At 40.4% G+C, this 22,420-nt stretch overlaps 1 protein-coding gene and 1 pseudogene across 2 annotated transcripts in view; one reads left to right on the forward strand and one right to left on the reverse strand.

The window, feature by feature from the left end:
- Positions 1-424: 424 nt before the first annotated feature.
- The window catches only part of QPCT (glutaminyl-peptide cyclotransferase), a 47,467-nt gene continuing 25,471 nt past the window's right edge, over positions 425-22,420 (reverse strand). The window contains exons 3-8 of one of the 2 annotated variants that reach the window (XM_045189343.3): positions 18,926-19,072; positions 12,964-13,242; positions 8,873-9,049; positions 6,545-6,644; positions 2,241-2,357; positions 425-1,013 (exon numbers count right to left, since the gene is read on the reverse strand). In XM_045189343.3, the coding sequence (XP_045045278.2) occupies positions 868-1,013; positions 2,241-2,357; positions 6,545-6,644; positions 8,873-9,049; positions 12,964-13,242; positions 18,926-19,000 (894 nt within the window). In that variant the 5' untranslated portion in view covers positions 19,001-19,072 and the 3' untranslated portion in view covers positions 425-867. The remainder of the gene's footprint in view (positions 1,014-2,240; positions 2,358-6,544; positions 6,645-8,872; positions 9,050-12,963; positions 13,243-18,925; positions 19,073-22,420) is intronic. The other variant, XM_024553032.4, reaches the window with a different exon arrangement.
- LOC112297991 (C-type lectin domain family 1 member A-like) lies at positions 2,850-3,723 on the forward strand (annotated as a pseudogene).

Raw genomic sequence — 22,420 nt, forward strand, 5'->3', positions numbered from 1 at the left:
TTGTAACTACTGGGCCACTGCTCTGTTTCCTAATAATATTGACTGCGGAGGTCACACTCAAACCATCTTCTTCTGTCTTCATCCCAACCCAAGATCAAAGCAGCAAGTAAATGCTGGTAGTTGCATAAATAATTGAACAGAAAAAAAGGACAAAAACTTCTGTACACATAGTTTGATTGTAACTACAGTCTTAAAAATCTGCACTCAAAATGCATGAGGAAAAGCTAAAGATTGAAAAAAGATTCTGTTAACATCATGGCATTATGGTTTTCTTCTTTTTTTCCCATTTTCTATTTTTTGTTACTGACTATATTATTTTTAAAATAAAAATGCTAAATTTGTAAAACTCTATAAAAGTTTAACTATACTTTAAATTCTACAATTTTTCATTTCTACAAAAAATTCACATGGCATGTAATTCTGAATTAATGCTAATGATATAAGCCCTATAAAGATTTCTCAAAGAAATTTGAGACTCTTCAAACCACATCTCTGTCTTTGTATTATGTGCAATAGGTTCCCCAGTAATAAGAAATCATCAAATCAAGGCTACATATTACCCATTACCATTATATTCAAGTTCTATTCAGAAGACTGTGATACCGAGTATATAAACCTGATTCAGGTTCATAGTTTCTACTTTCCTTACATCTCCCCTTTGTATCTCTAGATAAAAATTAACAAAAAATTTAGGATGTAATGTAAATCTAGGATTTATTAATTACATATTCAAAGCTACCTACATGATGAATCCCTGGAATAGAAACATCCACACAGCACTGATCTGGAGTCAGATTATGTATTTTAAATTGTACCTTGACTTTGAATTCAATAGTAGATGCAGTTACCATAAACTGAATGAGAATATTACAAATGCAGATATTCCAGCACAAAGACTTGTATAATTTTGTTGAGATTGTCAATGGTTGTTTCATCCAAATTTTCTTCATTGTCATCCATGGTATGCCAGACTTCAGGGAAAGGAAATGCTATCAGATGCAAAATTGGAACACCTAATAAGAAAGAACCAACTTTTAATCAAGTGCATATTCAAACTAGAAAGTGACACTCGGCAAGCAGGAGTCTGAATGGGAGCTCCGCACTGTCCATATAAAGACAGCTGATGATTCATCATCTTCCATGTACGGACGTCTTACTCTTATACTCCAAGGTCATTCGTTCATTAAGCAATTGTAAATTAATTCAGTAAATAATTAGAAACCACCTACTATGTACCTGTCTCTATTCCAGAAGCTGACATTTCGTCAGTAAAAAGGCAAGGCCCTGCTCATATGGAGCTTACATTCTGGTAGAGAAAGAAGCAAGTACACAAATATAAAAAATAATTTTAGAAAGTGATAAGGGTTATAAAGGATAAAAAAACGAGGAAATAGAGAATGAGAGACAGACAGCAGGGCCAAGAGAGAGGTATTTAAGGTCGGCAAAGGAAGGTCTTTGTGAGAAGCTAACATTTACACTGAGACATGCAACAAAGGAAAAGAGGCTGTGCAAAAATCTGGGGAGGAGCATTCTGGGCAGCAATATTAGCAAGTGCAAAGGTCCTGAGGTAGGAGTAAGCTCGGCCAGCTTGAGGAACAGTGAGGAGCCCTATGTGGTTGGATCAGAGCAATACTAATTGGAGACAGACGTAGAAGGTGATGTTGAAGAAGAACAGAGCGAGAAAATGGAGGCCCTTGCAGGTCATGGTAAAGATTTTTAGTCTTATTCTACAGGACAGCAAGCCACCAGAGCTTTGAAGTAGGAAAGTTACATAAACTGATTTACATTTAAAAAGATAACTCTCCTTCCTATGTAAAGACCAGGGAAGCAAGAGCAAACAGATGCTGGAAATCCATTGGGAGGCTACTGCAAGAGTCCTGAGGTTCGTTTAAACTTGCACCATTGGCATTAAAGATATCGCTTCCTTATTAATCAGAAAACATCAGAGTAACACAGAATGTAAGAATACAGTCTGACACTATGAAAGTAGAGGCACGGTCAATGGAACATGAGCTTTCACACATATTCTAGGTGTCGAAAAATTATATAAAGGTGTCCTTAAGGATTCCAAATCCCTTTCATGAAAAAATAGAAGCCGTAAGCCAATTTTTGGATGACTTAATTATTCAATTAATTACATTCAGTGGTTCCTCACTCTTCTAGATTATTGCAAAAGCTCATAAAATACAATAGGTTAAAATGCACATGCACATGTACACATACATATACACACACATTACCTTTTCTTAAAAATGGAATATGGTCATCCTGAATCACACCTCCATAACCATGATTCTGGAAATACTGCCTCTCCAAAGAATGGTCCTTGAGCAAACCTAACTCATGGAGTTCATGTTCTGCAGATGACAATTACACAGTAGATGAGTATCTAGTTTTTATCTGATCAATACACAGAATGCATAAGGACTTTGAAATCTTAGCACATGTGGCCGTTGTTTTTAAAATATGCAGCAGTGAGCACACGACAATAAACCTCTGGGCTGAACATGGGTGTGTCCATTTTTGAGTAGCTCTCGACTGTGAATGGTCACAAGTGGCTGTAGCTTTACAAGTGAGAACATCCTTAGAGGCAGAAACTCAGTAGAACAATGGTGAGATAAAGAATGAGAAAACCAGAAAAAAAAATGGGAGAAGAAAACACAGATGTAGATACCTATAGATCCAAGATGCTCTATGAAGAATACTTTAAGAGAGGCTTCCCTGCTGCTTGCTGGGAGAGAAGAACATTAGGAATGCCTTTCAGGGCCTTGGTTCCTAAACTATGTCATGGAAGCCAGGCAGCTGGGGCAATCCAACCACAGCTCACCCTCACCTCTGCAGCAATCCCAATGCAGGCCAAGCACAGCAGCACGAGGGACATGCTGGGTGCTGATGGGGACACCACTATGAGCCTGTGTTCTCGAGCCTCTACTACATCTCATCATCCTGAGTGTGGTGGCACAGAGCACTGGCCTCCCTCTTCAGTGTGGTGTCCTGTGGCCTTGACCCTGCTCCTTTTGTTCCTGGTGCTGCTGATTGGCCTGGCAGTATTGGGGGTTGTGTTTTTTCAGTTCTACCAGCTCTCTGATATTCAGACAGACAGCTTTTCTAAAATGGAAGAAAGATTAGGGAATCTCTCTCAACAGAGAGAGAATGTCTCCAAGCTGTAATGTCTCCAAGCTGTAATGTCTCCAAGTCCAGGAAGGGAAGCTTGTAGAAACTGCAGTGTGTAGCTGAAAAATTATGACAGGAGCTTCATAACAAAACTGGAGAGCCACAGGCATAGCCCGTGCCAAGAAAAGTGGAAATGGCATGGGGACAAACACTACCAACCCTATGAAGAGAACAAGAGTTGGCAGGACTGTGACTGTTTCTGTATTGCTGAGAACTCAACCATGCTGAAGACAAACGCACAAGAAGTGCTGCAGTTGCCGTGCCTCACGGCTACTCTGAGTTTTACTGCTCTCACTGGACAGGGCTATCCCTCAACGGCAGTGGCAAGGCCTGGCTGTGGGGGGATGGAACACCTTACACTTCTGAACTGTTGAAAATTATAACAGATACCACCCCCGTAAGAGACAGGGATTGTGTGACCATCCTCAATGGAAAGGTTTCTCAAAAAACTGCTGAGAGTTAAGGTGGTGTGCACGTGGAAAAATTGTGGCCACAGTCAAGCCAGAGAGGCCCCTTAGCTTCTCTGAACCGCTACGTGGAGGTGATTGACTCGCCAGCTGCAACCACAGCTTCGCATTCCCTTCAGGGAAACTGAAGATCAAAACAGAAGTCAGTCTCTTACGTGCTCTTGGTGTCAAACTATTCTCTTTCATATGATCCATGTTTATACAACAACTCAACAAAAGTTTGAGCCAAACAAGGTCAACACAAAGGATATGCAAGACATAGAGAAATGGGAAAAAATCAGAAAAGGCAATCCTGACGGCACAAGAAGGATTTTCATGTTTCCTGCTCAAGATCACCAGCGCTTCTGAGCTTGGGAGCTCCCGAGCATGTGCACCAGCAGGAAGAAGTCTGGGTTACCTATCATCAGCTGGTCCCAGAAACCCATAAATTATCCACCTTCTTGATTTTGAGATGACTTCCTAGTGTTCTTCCCTTTCCGCATCTAATATCATTTCCCTTTTTCCATGTCTTCCTTAATATTCAGAAGAGTTAGAAACTTAAATGGAGGAAATAAATGTATGTAACATCTTTTGTACCAACCGTCCATTAGTCCATGAGAAATTATCACTCATTTCTTAGACTGTGCTACCAAATACATAACTATTCCATTTTGTTTGCTTCAGTTCTTTTTTTTCCCCTTTTCAATGCCTCAGTAAAGCCTCCATCTGCTGTGTCTATGGTTTGCTTCTCACCAGGCTGATTCTCTTTATTAAAACCTTAACTTCTTACAAACATATCTCCCCATGCCTACTTAAGATCCCAATGCTTGTCTCTTTCCTCTAGGAATTTCTTCTATGATACAAGTATTCTCAACTCAGTTCCACGTCAGAATTCCTATCCCTGCTGCTCCCTTCAGAGAGATTGAAGAATAGAACAAAAGTCAGTCTGCCTATGTGCATATGGAATAGTTTGGTTTCAGTTTGTATTTTCTTTCATTTGATCCATGTTTATACCTTTCAGGTACTAAATATTTAATAATAATTAATATAAATAACATGGAAAAAAGAATACCTTAAGAGGAGATAGGGATAAAGTATACTGAATGGCCACTCTATGGAAAAGGGTTACCTGCTATGACTTGGATTAGTCTGCAGTAGTGGTTCCCCAAGTGTGGTCTCTGACCAGGGCTATCAGCATCATTGGGCAACTTGTTAAAAATGCAGATTATCTGGCCCCACTTCATATCCACTGATTCGGGAGCTCTGGGGACGCAGCCCGGCAGTTTGTGTTGCAACAAGCCCCCTGGGTGACACACACTATTGTTTGAGAACCATGGGCCCGCATTCCATCACTCATCGTCTTGTATCATGGAACCCATGTATTATGTTACATGCTTACTTACAACATGAGTTCTATGTTCCGAGATGATAAGAGATCACAAGAAGAGTATCAGACAACTGAACAAAACTTCTCAGGATAGCTGGGGACGTTTTCATTGTTAAATTTAAACTGTAAAACTAGACTAAGTGGTAAGCATGAACATGTGATGTGTAAGGAACATGGAGAAAGCCCTTACCACCACCAGGAAATATTGTTTATTGACACTTATAATTCTTTCATCTTAGGATGTAACTTTTCTTTACACAATCAGATATGGCTTGAAGTATAAGTACCAGGAGGAGGGGGCAAAACAATGGGTTAAAAATACATTAAGGGGCAAGGTACTAATATAAATTCATTCTGCTAGACAAAATAAGCGCACAAAATCCTTGAATAAAGGCCAGACCCAATTTTTTGAGGCTACCATTAAAGTAAGGAAAACATGCTGTAAGAAAGAGACCCCAAAATCTTATATTAATAATACCATAATAGCAATTCTTTCAAACTAGAAACTGAAACTTGCCAAGGGCAAGTATCTGAGGTTCCGGTCAAAGTTTCTCTTGTAGTATTCTAGACCTGCATACGGTCAAATTCTGAACTCATGGCAAAAGCGTAAGTTGAGATGGCAGGGCTTTTCCCACTGCTTAAAACTAAAACAACACAATACTGCTCCAAGAATGTGTGTGGCTAGAAAGGAATTCCTAGCCTGAAGTTCTTGCTTCCAAAGCAGGCCTCCTGGCCTAGGTTTTATAACAAAGGCCTATGGCATTTTCTTCTCTCCCTGATGTCAATTGGGTTTTTTGCTGTGTGGGTAGATAGGGGAGGGACGTTTGTGTTTGGGGGAGGGGAAGAGTGGAGGTATGAGGGAAAGAAGTTACTCCCTTTTCCTTCTCTAAGCCCCGAGCCTCGCTCTTGAGCCACAGATATCTTTGTTGCTTTGCCTGGCCTGGCCTGACCTGGTCTGGCCTCATCTGCTGTCATTGATTTGACTCTAACCCTACTCTTAAATGACTCTTGAAAGATCTCAGCATTCTCTTGGATCTCGATCTCTTACTCTTTTAGAAAATAGGCAGAGATTGTACTAGATTTACAAGAAAATCATGTCTGGAAGAGGCAGAAAATAGAAGACGACAAAGGGATGAAAAGGAAGGAAAAACTAAAGAATATCTTCTGGTATCATTTTAAGGATATAACATTCCTCATTAGCCAACATGCTTTGTTTAGTAAAGTTTGCCCTAGACATACATTCCATATACTTCAAACAGGACTCTGGGAAAATATTTTCAAGCCATTTCTAAATATATGCTAATAAGAAATGTAGTATGTTTTCCTATCAATATGCAGTTTCATGCAGGAAAATAAAGTGGGGCCTACTAAAAGAGATAAATAGGAACAATAAACTAATTCACAATGTAAGAAAAAATTCAGTAAAGTATGTTATATATTCAAACCATACACTTAAATCATAAATTTTGAATTTTAAAATATAATGTTTGTCAGGAGGAAGAAACCTGGTTGACTCTTTAATAACAGTGGTGCTTACCAATTGCTTGAAGTCTGTAAAACCATCTGGCAGAGTTTGGAAAAAAATTAGGAAATGTTGGGTTTGGAGCTCCAATTAAGTCTAGTAAGACTAATAAATCCTAAGGGAGAAAAAATAAGATTTAATCACTGCCATCAAAACACATTTCACACTCATCAATGGAAAAAACAACAACCAGTCAAAACTAATGGCAGTTTAATAATTGAGAATAATCTAGGCAGCTGTATAAATAAGCAAAATGTTGAATAACATTATAAGCTAACAATTTTGAAAAACTTATTGTATCTTGATTTCTATTAAATGGCAAAGTGTAGATTCTTTGTGTCTGGAATCCCAGAAGAATATCACTAAGGATAAATTATAAAGATCACATTTGGATAAGTATTGCATAGATTTAAAGAGAATACATTTAACTTTATTTTCAGATAGGAGTCCAAGCCTGTGTAATCTTCTATTCCATTATAAATAGACATTTTATCCATTGTCTGTAATGACACAACCACCTCCAGGAGAACATTTAGTAACTATTTATTTCTCAAAGCAGCACATAAAAATATTCCTTGACTAGGAGCTACAGGACCTTATTTGGGATCTCCATTTCCCTTTCTGTCAAACCAGAAGCTCAAACTTGCTGATCTCTAAAGTTCGCTTCCAGCTATAAGCTCTACATTAAACCAATGTCCCTTAAATTGTTTGAGCCATAAAACACCAGTAGACTTGAGGACTCCCTGAAGACTAACCCCTGGATTAGGAACTCCTGGTTTATGTAGATTAGATAATGTGTGGTAAATATCAGTGTAGATCCTGGCACACAGTGGGTACATATTTGTAATCTATGATCCTAAACTCATCATATCTATTAATTCATGAATGATTAAATATGTAGGGGTGGGCAAAAGTAGGTTTACAGTTCGGATGGAAAAAGACACACAGGTTATGATTGTTACAGTAGCTTTATTAACTCAAAAGAATGTCACTTACAACTCTAAACCTACTTTTTCCCATTCCTGTATTCATTAGAAAAATAGGCTTGTTTGAAATCAAAATATATTCACAAGGTTAGATAAGCTACTAAGACTTTGTTTCTGGGGGGAAAACATGGTCTCAACCATCACTGAGGACTCTATATTTGGACTGATATATTTATATCCTCCTGTTCCTCCTACTGATCAACCACATCTCTCTTCTTCTTCTGAATCCTTTTTAGCCACTTAGGCTCAAGTGACAAATGAGGGGCTGACCATTTTCCCCTGTTCCATTATGAGCCGCCCATGGGCCATAGGATGGAAAGAATGCCAACATGGGATGTGCCAGAGTCACAGAGGACATTTAATGTGGCCATGTGGACTCAGGGGGTGAAGGTCGGTGGTAGGGCACAGGACTGGGATAAGTGGAGGGATTAGAAATAGGCTTGCAGTTCACAGGGTGAGGATCAGCGATGCATCAAGGCACAGGGAAGAATGAAGACTCAAGGGGGGCGTGAAGTCCCAAGCTGGAGTTAGTAAGGACCTACAACTGAGTAAAGGTCAAATATGGGAAGAAAATCAGAGTAGGGAAAGAACTCAAGAGCAGGGTGAGGAACTGGAGTTGGGGTGTGGGCCCAAGAATGGGGATGAAAACGGGGTCAGGTATCGCACCCATTACTTGGTAACAAGAGCAGTGTTTTAAGGCAGCATCAAAATGTCTCCACCCCCATGTCAAAAAGACCACATCAAAATAGACACATCAAAATGTCACATACATACTTGGAGTCATTACAATGCCTTGAAGCCACTGAGGAAATTCCTCACTCCCATCCTCATACCACGTCCCTCTCTAAGTTCATCTGCCAAGACCCTGGACTCCTCAGGCTCTAGCAAGGCCGCAGAGAAGGGACACCCTGTCCACCTCCACACAGACCAGGGGAATGTGCTCCCATTGCACAAACTGAATCTGACATCTCCTTAACCTGATGTTTTATATTCTTGTAATTAAACCTTTTTACATTTTTGAAAAACTAATTTAAATTTTAAACTTTATGTTGATTTTCATATCAATAAAATAGTTTAATTAAAATAGTAAAATAATATTTAATCCTATTTAATTGATAACATATTTAATATTTAATAATATTTTGATTAAGCTCAAACGTAAGTAACTGCTAACCCAGAATCATTCTTTTTAGCTCTGGGATTCCTCAAAAACCCAGTGCCTGCCAAGGAATGTTCTATTATAAACACTCTGCTCCAAGGATGCTGTGGCACTTTTGGGTCTTTACTTGGCTTTAGTTTGGGCTTCCTGTGAGGCGGCGCCTGCAGCCGCAGCGCCACAGATACCGCCCGGACTAACCATGCCGTGAAGTTGGTTGGTGTCTCTTGCTCCAGGGGGGTGTGGGGTCGATGCCATCTTCGTAGCTAAGTGCCGAGACCCATACAGAGAGTCCTGAGGAGACCAGTGAAGGAAAGCCTCCTCCCCGTCAAAGAAAATTAGCTGGAGTGACAGGTCTGGCTTGGAGTCTGAAACGTTCTGGTAAAAAGAACAGCGAAAAGATAGCAAAATGGCTGGTTAAAAAAAAAATAGCACACTTTCCTATTAATGAAGAAAAGGAAGATAAAAGTGAGTAAAACTATGCCAAAATTTATTTTGTACCACTTCCTCTCCAAAAATCATCACACTTCTCATTGGCTTCCTCTGTATAAATCTCACCTTCACCCACTTCCCCTAAAAATAGAAGTCATACATTTTTTCTAACTCTTCAGAGAACTTTAAAAGCCCACTCCACCTCCGGAGTTCCCCAGAGTTTGGCTGAAGCTGTTACACCCGCATGGCAGCTGGACTTCTTCTGCCTAATCCCCTTTCTCTCCCTTCGCTGCCACAGATGTTGAGCCAAGGCCCCTCCCTGCGAAATGACCTAAATGCTAAATTCCATGTCAGACTGTGCATCCCAGAGAACCCAACCGAACAACTGTGTGTCATTTTTGATTCTCCCCTTATTAGGCTGCATTTTTTCTAGTGAGTCTAGGTTCAAGGATCTGCCCTAGGAATGCAACAGAGACACGAAGAGTAGTAATTACAGCTTCACCCCTTGAAGAAACCTACACTTCAGTTGAGGGTAGGAAAGATAAAAGAAATACAGGAGCATGGCCAAATATGCCCAGGGTCACAAATGGAAAATGAAACTCATCTGGGAATTGGGTAGAATGAGAGGTTGAATCCTTGGGGTGTCGAAGAAGACTTCATGCACGAGACGGTATTTCAGGAGAACTTAGGAGTGTGAACAGGGTTCTGATGACTTTCCACTCCCACTGTCCGACAACTCCCACCTTACAGATCAGTCCTGCGGGTAACCTGGCCTCCACAATCCATCAGCCCCACTGGAATCTCTAATCCATGGAATCATTTGTTTTTTTCAGAGTCCTTCACCGCCATGATGTCCTTACTTCATATTCTGCTTAAATTCTGGGACCAATCGTTCTAATCACTCCTTTGAAAGCACACTCAACTCCCACACCTTGGTCAAACACACATGGCAAAAACATAACCCCAAGTCCAACTCTCTGCCACTTTTGTGTCTGCACTCATGCAGCTAAACTTGGCTGGAGAAAAATATACAACCGTTTGCTCTCTGCACCTCACTAAAGTACTGAGGGAATGTGCTCCCATTGGACCAAACTGACTCTGATGTTTCCTTAATCTGTTATAGATACAACTTCTCCTCTTATGTCTCTAAGGATATTAAAAACTGTGCCCTTTAAGTTATCTTCTGCTCCTTGTACTCTGTTTCCTCTGAGTTCATTTTTCAATTTGCATTATTTGTTTTGCTTGCTTGCTTTCATGCTGGAGACTGTCCTCAAATGACTGGCTATCCTTTGTGTTCATTCACATGAAAGAATAAGGTCCTACAACACTGACTAGAGACACACATGGCTGGCTTCACTTCAGGGCAGCCCGGGCCCAGTCAGCACTGTCCCAGGAATGGTTTATGTTCTCCAGAGAAGGATCCTCCCGTTTCCCATGTTCTGGGGATAAGCGGCCACTGGCTTTCTCATGCTGGAGGTAGGGAAAAGGCTGGGGACCTCCCTATTCACCTAATCCCCTTGATTTCTGTGAGGTACTTCACCACTGCCCTCCTTTGTATCTGGTGTCCCCACATATCCAGAACCTCCCCGGTTCCATTTTTTCAGAAAAAAACATTCTCTCCTCTCCTCAAGAACATAAGTGGGGTACTCATCTATTTGCCAGGTGTGGGGTGGAAACCTACATATCTAAGTGCTCCTTATATTTATCCACACTCTCCTTCCCAGCCCCCTGCTTCACTTCTGCATTCCTCACTCTCTGTGTGGTCTGATTTGGGAAGGTCATCCAGTCCTTCTTCAAGGCAATGCGACAAATGACTAATTACCAACTGTGTCAACATAGTTGGTGAAATATCTGCAGTCTTTCCCCATCCAACGCTGTCTCAGCTAATGCCACCCTAAATTCAGTGGCTTAAAATAACAATCATGTGCCCTCCAGGGTCCGTGGTCAGCTGGGGGACAGCTGATTGAGGCTGGTTTGGGCTGGAGGAGCTCTGCTTCACTCTGCAGTCATCCCGGTTGGCTCTGCTCCAAGTGCCTCTTCTCCTGCGGGGCCTGGCAGGGCATGCCCCTCTCCTGCTGGTGGCAAAAGCAGGAGGGAGCAAGCCCAACTGCACAAGTACATTTGTAGCCTCTGCTTGCATCACATCGATGAGCATCCCATTGGCCAAGACATGTCAAATAACCAGGCCCAGAGTCAAGGAATGATAAAGTACAACTTGCTACTGGGGTATGGCAAAGTAATAAGGCAAAACATGTGAATGTAACCTTATTACTGGAGGGGGGAGGGCTGCAAAGAGCTGGAGCAATAATCCAGCCTACTCTCCAGTCCTCTCCAGGTCACATTCCACCACCACCTACCTCATCCATGACAGCTGAAGAACTTAAAATAACTCCTTCATACCGATTACGTTAAACTGAAAGAAAAAATCTGTTACTCTCAATGTTTGTATCCACAACTAGCCCTTTAAAAAAATTGTCTACATCAGTGTTTACCTCTATTCACAAGGATAAGCAAGAGAACGTAAGTGTGTTTTTTAATGGGGAATGCTACCCAACAACTCATTCAGCCCTTTCTACCAAAAGCAAGTATGAGCTATAAGGAAAGGCAAAGGAGCTGCCCCAGAGAAAACACAGCCACGTCACAGCCTGTGCCTTTAAGTCAGACTTCATTTCATGTCCTTACACTAGGATGAAAATATGAAAAAATGAAACTGTTATATCAGCTTCTGAACTCTCTCACTCAATTGCTGGGGAAGAAGACTAGTTAAAAGCAGGGTAGAGTTGGAGGGTGGAGGGATTGAGCAAAAAAAAGAAAAAGGGCTCATGGACATGAACAACAAGGTAGTGAATGCTGGGGGCAGAGGGTCGTAAGGGGACTAAATGGCAATAGGAAAAATATGTAATAAAAATTGTATATTAAAAAAAGGGTTCATACAAAGAAAAAAAGCAGGGTGGAGGTGGGGACAAAGACATCACAGAAGGTTCAGAAAACAAAATGAAATGAAAAAACAGTGAAAAGGATACCGAGAGGTTATAAACAATTCTTGCTTTCTTCAAGTTCAGCATATCCAGCAAAAATAGCACCAAATATCTCTATTCCTTCCATTACAAGATAAACCTTTTACTTCTTTATCCCCATTGTACCAAAGGCTGGCCCCTTCATAAAGCTCCGAGGGGAAAAAAGGCATTCGTTGCCTGCGAACAAAGTTTTTTGGTTTTGCTTTGTTGTGTTTACTTGGTTATGAGTGATATCTGAACAAAATGTCTTCATCTCGTTAAGCACTTTTTTTCCAATATACCCTTAAGAACACAGAGACTGAAATAACATCTGAGAGTCCCTGAAGTACTCTGAGCTGAGAACACAACAAAAGCTCTGCTATGCTACATAAAATTGAGCCAAGATTCACAGATAATAACAATAATGCATTTTTGCTTCATGCTTTTCCTCTTGATATGTCTGAATTACTCACTCTCGAGAGCCACCATCTCTCAGATCTGAAGGTTCCGATGTTCACGGCTCCATAAACGAGAAGAAATAAACGGAGTGCTCACACGGATACCTGTACCAACCATCCGCCGTCTTCGTTTTTCGCAACGAAATTTGCAGTTAATTTAGTGTGCATTCAAAACTAAGAAATCAGGTGCCAATTAATGAATTTACAGTCATATATCTTAGATTAATAATGTAATCTGCCAATTAATATTCACTCAAACTCACACCATTTTGCAAACAATTAATACAAAATGTACTGAAAGTCTACATTTCAAAATGGCCCTCTCATCCCCCCAAGCACTCTAAAATTCACTCTGAGTTACTCTAATGTGTTTTAGCCCAGGAATCTATGAGAGGGAAACAGATACCTTCAAGGAGAGGAGTTGTTTGTCTAAGGCACGAGCAAGCTCCAACATCATCGCACACGGCACCGCTGAGTCAGTGGCTCCCACGAACACCCTGTTGTCCCAGTGGGGAAAAAACTTGGAGTCGTAGTGACAGGCGAGGACCAAATGCCGTTTAGCAGTGGGATTGAGGGTGCTGATGATATTTGAGAAAGACCGATACCCATAGGGTGTCTGACCCAAGAAGGTGTCTACTTCCAAGACCCAGTCAGCTTGCAGTCTCTGAATTCTCTGCATGATGTGCTGATCAAAACAAAAAAACAAAATTTAAAGATTGAGACAGGTTTTGTTTGTCCAATATAGTTTAAAATTTATATACACTACCTTCCAAAGTAGTGCAATGCATGCCTTTTTAAATTAATAGCAAGGATGTGTAAAGGAAAAGGTAATTCTCTCCCTCTCCCCCGATATTCCCCCTGCCTATTTGATATTATTGTTAAGAGTCTGATGTGTATCTTCCCTTTGTTTATACAAATACACATTAACACACAAACACATATATTTGGCAGACAGGTGTATGTTTTTATAAGAATAGAATCCTACTCTTCTCCCTCCTCTAATGTGAATATTTCTACATGTCAGGAGATAGAGGTCCAGTTCAGTGTGTGCGAAGTACACTTTCAGTTTTTCTAGGCAGCTAAGAGGGCATGTTGGAGAAATCAGGGATACAGGGACCTACTGGTGTCAATTCTAAGCTCTTTGAAGACAAGCACTGCACGTGGTAGCTCTCTGGGTCCCCAGTGCGTAGCATGTGCCCCAAGTCCAGCAAACGTAATGAGCACCAACAAAAGACACTGGTGCTCACCTGCTAAGGATAATGTAAAGAGTCCCACCACAAGGGGGTGGTTGGGGGATGCCTGAGGTCCTGCCAACTCAAAGAATCAATAAGCAAATCTGCACCACAGTGACTACCAAGGAGTTTCCCCTCTGAACTCAAGGGGGGTCCAGACCTATTGTGTATGCTGGTAAAAATAAAAAAGAACCTATTTTCTCATCTCGCTCGGTTATTTTAGGCCCTATGAGCAACATGGCAAATGACAAGATAAAGTAGCAGAGGGAAAAGGAACTTCACCACAGGGACTGGACGGGCTTCTTGAAGAATCTCGAATTCATACTGTGAGAAGTGACGGGTGAGTTCCTCACTGCTCCATCTGCCCTTTCCTGCCTTTATTTTCCCCTTGTCTCATTTTTCTCCCTGGGTTCCATTTATTTGACTTTATTTTGAAATATTTACATCTTTGCAAGTTGTCTTAAAGGGCACTTTTTTCAAGTCAAGTGACAAACTAACCATCCGCATAACCAGCAATCTGTTCCACAATTAACATCAGTGAGGCTGGACCTTGAGGTGATAAACAAATAACATAATAAGTGGAAAAGAATGGGAGGGTTTTTTTTTCTCCCAAGGAAATACAAAATTTTCTAGCCTTGCCAAGTCTTGTGTGGCCTCCTGCCCTAACTAATGTGACATGACACGTAGGCAAGGGCCTTGGAAAAACCGTGGCAGGAAGCTTCCAGGAAGAGGAGAACTAAACCGGGGGGAAAACAGCGACTCTACAGTCACTCTTGCAAAAGCCAAATAAACACACAATTCTCCAGCTATCCACTTTCTGCGTTCTGTGGTGAGGTGGACTTTGGCCTACGTAGCCCATATACACAGTACCTTACCTTTTTCTCTTACAGGTTGACAAGTTGTCTTTTCATATAACAGAAAGAAATGCTTAGCATCTTTTTGAAATCATCATTTGTATCTCATTTATTCTATTATTCTCCACAGTTCTGAGTATTGGGTTTTGCTCACAGTGGACCATCAGTAAATATGGGTCAATTATAATTAATATTTTTTCATTCTTTAAACAATATTTTTATTTTTAATTATAAATTATTCTCAATGAGAATATATAACATTTATGGTATAGAACATTAGTAGTATGAACAGAAATAAAGCACTGTGCATCTAAGACAAACTTGACACAGAATATGAAAATAAGTTATCTCCAGACTTGAGGAAAAAATTTTTTCCATAAAAGGGGTCATCTAAAAAAAACAAAAAAAGGCATGTATTCCAGAACATCTGGTATCCAGATGATGAACTGCTCCATAAAATGTCTTCAGCACCAATAGCAGACTGCATGCTTACAAAATGAATTGGGATTTAAGAATATATACGTTAGCTTTGCTCAGCTGAAGTCTCACACACAAACTCCTTTCTCAACTACTAAATCAGTCATGATAATTTCTGATATCTACACTGACAGTAAAATCCTCAAAAGCATCTGCAAATGCCCCAGAAAGAATTTGCCTTAAAATAATCTTTTTTATTCAGTATAAATGTTTTTTATTTGTCTTAGCAACTAATTTCTTTATAAACAATCAAACTGGCTGCATAATCTAATGACATCACAAATATCCCTCCTTGTTGTGCTTTTGGCTTTCAAACTTAATCTGCAAGCTTTCACTACAGTTCTGTGGAGTAGGCTCCCAAAACGACTGCTCTTCTCACTAGAATGCCCCTAGGTGGGGAGTGCTTGGCACTGAGGGGGTGAGGGGTGGGAAGGGGGTTGGCGGGGCGGGGGGGGGGGGGGTTGTCTAAAGCTGCTGTGCTTCCCTCACTCTGGGGAGCAAAAGCCTGGGCCTGCTAGCCATAGTCAAATGCAATTTAGAATGCAGGCTCTATTTTGGATTATTATATACTTATTTTTCAAAATGGGGAAGAGAAAGGGATGAATGGATGGAGACAGAGAGAAATGAAGAGATAGATGGAGACTGAGTAGAGAGAGATAGAAAAGGACATAAAGATAGAGGTGGAGACCAGGAGAGAGAGAGAGGAAGAGATGGAGGGGGAGAGAGAGGGGAGAAGAGAGAAAAAAGATAAAGGCAAATATGACTCCAGGGTGGGGGGAGGTGGGGGAGAATTTTGGTTAACATTAGTGAATGATCCTAGCTCTAAGTTATCAACTTAAATTCTCGTGTCCAGGTTCTGAGAAACAATGCCATTGGTAGACCAGGTCTGTTTGGAGGAAGCAGATTCTGCTGTATTTGCATTAAAACTTGCAAACAGACCCTTGTCGGGATGCTGAATCCTGCCACTGGGGACTTCACGCACCTCTTCCTCCCTGGGTGCAGCACTGAGTAGTCTCTGTCTCCAAGCTGAGGGCTCTCCCCGCCAAGGCCCTTCACTGGGCCACACATGCCTTTCAGCTTCCCTGATGCACTGAGCATTATAGGGGACTCTAACCCCGAAACTTCTAGCTTGCCTCTTTTAGACAAAGTTTCTGGCTTGCTCCTTAGTGAGAATTTATCATCCTGATTTTTAAATTCATATTTTCCCTATCTCAGCTAGAAATCACTAAAATAATTAACCCCCCGATTTAATGCTTTCAAATTATTTATTTTACAAATAAATTATCTCCTCAAATACAAATATTCTAAAAATCCAATAGGCAGCTTTAGGCTCATTGATCAGAGATAACAAAAATGCAGATGAAGGGATCTTGGTCATATATTCCTCTGTGAAAGGGAATCCACAGCAATGCACATCATTGAGAACTACAAGTTAATTCACTAATTTTATATCAAGTCCTCATTTTTTTAGATTTGAGAATCCTGTCTAGTTACAATGCTGAAACTCTGTAAATTACAAAAAATCTAGTCTAGTGCTTACAAAGGCCTCAGAAGAAAAAAAACATTTTGTACCATTATAGTTTAAAATTGGTTCTGAGTAAAAGGTACGAACTCAAATAAAGGTCATTAGTCTAGTTCCCTCATAATAACTCAAGTGCCATCTACCTCATCATCACAAGTGGACACCCCTTATCTTTCACAGCTTAGGGGGCAGCTGTCTAAAAACTCCTGCTGCAGCCCTGGCGGACGTGGCTCAGTTGGTTGAGCGTCATCTCACAAAGCAAAAGGTCACTTGTTCTATTCTGGTCGGGGCATGCCTGGGCTGCAGGAGAGGTCCCTGTCGGCATGTGGGAAGGGCAACCGATCGATGTTTCTCTCCGTCTCATCCTCTTCCCTTCCCCTCTCTCTAAGAATAAATAAAATCTTTAAAAAAAAAATCATGGTGATTTTCTTCTCAAAAACTTATAAAATTGAACCTCTTAAGTGAGAGTTCTAACACAACTACCCTGTTAGGCTCAACATGTTCTAAAATATTGTCAATAAATTCCTCATTTGTTAGCACCTCATCTGACATAGAAAATATTACAGTAACACTTTTAAATGAATTTGTATTTTAATCACAACACTACCTGTGTATGTTATTTGTTCTACATAGTCTATTAAAGCTAGGTAAAGGTCAAAATAGCAATAGCTGGGTTCATGGTCTTCTAGAGGTCCCAGGTGAGGAAGCTCAGCTCTGAGTGTCTATATATGTCTCTGGGTACATACAGCCTGAGGAGCAAATGGTATGGGGAAATGAAAAAGGTTGAATTGAGTATTAGAGACCTAGATTTTTTTCTAATGAGGAACTGAGGATTTTGGAAAGCCCCAATCAGTGGCCAGAGCTTCTTCTAAAAAAATACTTAGGAGATGAGGCTGAGGGAGTATCATTAAAAAGAGTGGTATGTGCCTCATTCTCCAACTCAGGCATGAGTACACACACAGCCAGAGATGTTTGTGAGCACACACCACCGAGCTGGCTCCCCGCAGCATCCCTTCTCCAGGAATAAGATGGAGAAGTCAAGCAGTCCGATTTTGGTCCACGTTCCGGCCTCACCACTGGTAAGTGTATAACCTTGAGCAAATTCATTTGGGTCTTAATCTGTAGCACTCACATGGTAGCATTGTTGTGAGGACTGAATGAGATCATCCACGCAAAGAATGCCATACCGTGTCTGACCTCAAAACAGTGCTTGGTGAAAGTCCACCATCATCATTATTACTTATTCTGCCTGAAAGGCAGAAAGAACTAAGGTGCTCTTTGGGCCTCCACCATCTAATCCCTTAGGGAAGCAGGAGCTGTTTGGATGGAAGGCAAGCAGCTAATGGAGTAACAGACAGTGGCTGTCTGGGCTAGGCTGGAGGGGCAAACGCCGTGTACTGGGTAAAACAGTGGCTGGCCCGACAGCTGTGCTGATGGCTTTGCAGGGGCCACTCTGTCACAGCACTGGCACCTGAAGAGTTAGGCAGGTGGAGTACTCTCAGAGGAGTATATAATGGGCCAGTCTCTATCCCTGCCTCTCAAGCTACCCCTTGAAATGAGACCAGTTTGGGGAAGGAAAAAGAAAGTCATTCAGGGTGGAGAGCACTACGGAGGCAAAGAAACATTCAAGGTCTAGCCCAGCTTATGGCTCCTTATGTTTGTGTGTATAAAATGCCATATAGATATAGATATAGATATATAGATATATGACATTGTATATGTATATATGTATCTTTATGTTTGTGTATATAAATGCTACATATATATATGGCATTTTATATGTATATATTTAATATAAATATATAAATAAAGTATTTCTTTATTGCCATGGATCAGAGTAGGACGCTTCAGAAGCACTGCACTGGAGAAAGCAGCTGATCTTCACTCTTCCTCCAGGGAGGGTGCAATTTCCCAAAGGGGAATGAGGGCCTGAAAGGACAGTAACCCACTCTTGGCCCAGAACTGTCAAGCAAGGATGGTCTAAGTTGTTCACGTTGGGTGTTTGAGTCCCAGGGGTTGTTATAGAAATGACCAAGAGTTGCACACTTAGGACAATGTTGTACCCCACACAGAGATTTCACAAATAAATGGATTTATTAAGATGTAACACTAAACAAAATGGACATTCACTCACAGTTGTTTGGTTTTCTTGGTTACGTATTTTGGTGAACAAAAGATTAGAATGCAGATCTAAAAATTAGATAACTCTGAACGTTGGATATATCATCTCTCATGTGAAAGCAAATATTAGACAGCCTTTGGGTTTGTGTGCTGCGTTCCCACCTGGCGTACAGCGTAGCTTCCAGGGGATCCTGGGTACCGCTCTATCAGCAGTGGTCGTAAGTCATTTTGCCACATTCCAGAAATGCTGGTGCCTTCTGCAACTTGCCGAAGAGACGATGAATTCAGAAGGGCTGGTTGGTGATAATTCTGAGGATTAAACAACATTATTTAGCCAGCTATCATTTCATAATATGTTTAAGACCTACCCTGAGACATTCGCAATTGAAAAATACTGGTTTTCAACCTCAAAATGAAGGGAAAGCTCTTGTTATACAAGGCACATTAAACTAGTCAAATTAAAAATTGGCCCCTTAGATCTTGAAAATTAAACCAACTTTTTGGCAGCTTATTTTAAAAACAAAATTAATATAATGGTTTGAACCTAAAAATTAATATTTAACACTTATTTCCTGTGTAAGCTTTAATAACTCCTGGTACAATTGCCTTGTAAAACTAAGATTTTAAAATATCAATTATAGATCTCCTGTTCTTAAGAAAACTCAATATTTTAAAAACTGTAGACAACAAAACAATATATTCTATTAACATAATTGCTTTTAAAAAGACAGTGTGGTATTACCAGATAAGCACTGTCTTGGAATCAGAGAAGCTGGATTCAGAGTTGCTTATTGACTTTTATAGGTTGTATGACCTTAGGCAGGTCCCTTAACTTCTCATTCCCCTCAAATACTAATAAGGGAATTTAAGCTACACTGGACTGTCCAATATGGTAGCCACAAGCCACTTATGACAATTAAGCCCTTGAAATGTAGCTAGTCAAATTGAGATGTGCTTTAAGTATAATATCCACACTAGATTTCAAAGATTTTATATGAAAAAGGTGTAAAATATCTCATTAACAATTTTTATAGTGATGACATATAGAAATGATAATTTTTGATCTATTGTGTTACACAAAATATATCAAAATTATTTTCATCATTTTTTACATTTTTAATATAGCTACTAGAAATTTTTAAATTTCATATGTGCTTCTCATTATTTATTTCTCTTGAATAGCTCTAACCTACAATTGTGTTACAATTCCTTTCAGCCAGAGCTTGATGATTCCATAACCCAATAAATAATACGCTTTTTATCTTCAGTTAAAATTATTTTAATATTCTGTTAATGTTCACGTTCTTAGGTACGCTGATATATTAGTTAAGTGAAACTTAAACAGATACATAAACATAACATTCAAATTTGTAATTTGGATATTACCCCATACTTCTGATACTAGCAGTGATGAATTATTCATTCATCACAGGCTTATCAGATACTCAGTGACGGAATATCACTCCTCCCCACAGGGGATTTCTTCCCTAAGGGGAATGATGAAGGCAATGTAGAAATATTAAGTTCTTGGAGTGCAAAACAGAAATGGAGGCAGACTTGTCTACTATACAGTCTTTGCAGGGACCAGTGTTTACTGAATATGTCAAAGTAATCACATAGGTATTTCATTGCATGTCAAATACTCCATGTGGCTGGTGAGAAACTGTGGAATTCGAGAATGCTTATTGCCTAATTACTTATACTCATCTACACTTGGATATGTCTCAGTGTTACTCTTTGGTATCATCATGCAAAGGGCATGGGCTGTGGGTTCAGACAAACCCTCTCAACCCTGCCCCCTCACCGTTTACTAGCTGTAACTCCGGTGAGGTCACTTGATCTCATTAAGGCTCAAGTTCCTCATCTGTATAATGGAGGTAATAACATCTGCTTCGGAAGGTAATTATAATTAAGTGAGCTAATACATGTAAACTGCCAGAGTAAATATTCAGTAAGTTTTGGTTCTATTGCCTTCCATCAAACACAAAAGGGTTAAGAGCTGGAAAGACCATCTAGAGATGATCTAGATTAACCTCCTGGATTACGTTAGTGGGAACTGAAGTTCATAGAAACCAGCTGATTTTCCCACAGTGGTAGGAGAGTTACTGGTAAACCATGGAAAGATCCCAGTTCTGTGGATTCCCAATCCGGTGCTAGTTCAGCCCTGCCTCCCTCCCTCATCTATGTACTTCCCATGTACTCCCAAATGGTGATGCTGTGCCTGAACATCTAAGGTTTGTGTTTGTTTACTGGTAAAACATTTTAAAATACATTTTCTTAATAAACTTGCCACTGCAGCCTTTAAATTCCTTGGTACCTCTACAATCAAAGTTCATCCACATTAACTTTTAAACAGCACATTGAGAAGAAAGCTAAAGCTAAAAGGCAAACCACTGGAAATGGAAGAAGGGAAAAGAAGAAAATGATGTCAAGAAACCAGAAGACTTACGAGGTTAATTATTACTTAACCTAGACAACAGCCAACTAAGAGCTTATCTGGTCTCTCCTGGCTCACGTGCCCCAGGCAGGGCCACTTGCCCCAGCTAGGGCCATTTGCCCCAGCTCACCAGGCTTCAGTCACTCTGGCACCCTCCCAGGCCCCAAAGCAGTGTAAAGCTGTGTTCCACTGGGGCCTTTGCATCTGTGGTACCTTCATCCTCAAAGGCTTTTCCCTTCCTCTTCACCTGGTGGTAGCTCAGAAGCCACTTCCTTCACTTTTTATTTGTTTAATGTCTGATTTCATACAAGGTGTCAGCTCCATGAGGGCAAAACTCTGTCTTATTTTCCACTCTTTTCCTAGCCCATATTGAGCACTCAATAAACATTGGGTGAATTCATCAAATAAGGAAGTCACATCTTTCTAAAACTATCTTCACTAAGACTGTGTTTACATAATAAAGTAAAATGGGCATTTTGCTATCATAAATGTCAAGTTAGTTGAATGCACAAGCAATTATAAAAACAGAAGAGACAGGTGGCTACCTGCTGTACATGACCAGGAAATGCTATAGTTCAATATTGGTGAGCTTTGTTCTTTTTGAATTTCTGATAGTCAATGATCGTGATGATTTAGAGTTGGGTTGGCCCAGGGCAGTCATTGTGACAATCAAGAACCACTGTTTCAAAAGCTAAGTTTGAACAGTGACTCCTTTTCTAATGATTGACATTTTTGCCATCCCAGAGCCTACCTGGTCATTGTGCATGAGGTCATGTCCATGGTAAAAGGAAATCAAGCTCATGTTTTAATGGGCAATTTATGGAGGCTTGAAAGAGTTCTTAAGGGATTTCAGGGGGGAAAAAAGGAAAGAGAAACAAAACAAATAACCGTCCAGGATTTTAGATGTAACATAGTTGACAAATATCCCCCCAAAACTGCTTAATAGACAAATAAAGGGTAAGTTCTGCAAACAGGTCCATTGATGCTCCTGAATACAGAGTCTTGCATGGATTCCTCAGTCTCTTGGGCTCAACCACTTAATTAATGTACTTCCATAACAAGCCTTCCCCTCTCTCTACCTCCCTGGGAAGAAAGATGCCTCTGTGAAATCACAGAGAGAAAAGCTTCCCAGTCAGTGAAGGATAGAGAGGAGAAACAACCACAGTTAATTACTTAAGTCCTTCTATTCATTAAAGTCCTGTATGGAGAAGCATTAGACT

This window comes from Desmodus rotundus, chromosome 5 (assembly GCF_022682495.2).
Source record: "Desmodus rotundus isolate HL8 chromosome 5, HLdesRot8A.1, whole genome shotgun sequence".
Classification (NCBI taxonomy): Eukaryota; Metazoa; Chordata; class Mammalia; order Chiroptera; family Phyllostomidae; genus Desmodus; species Desmodus rotundus.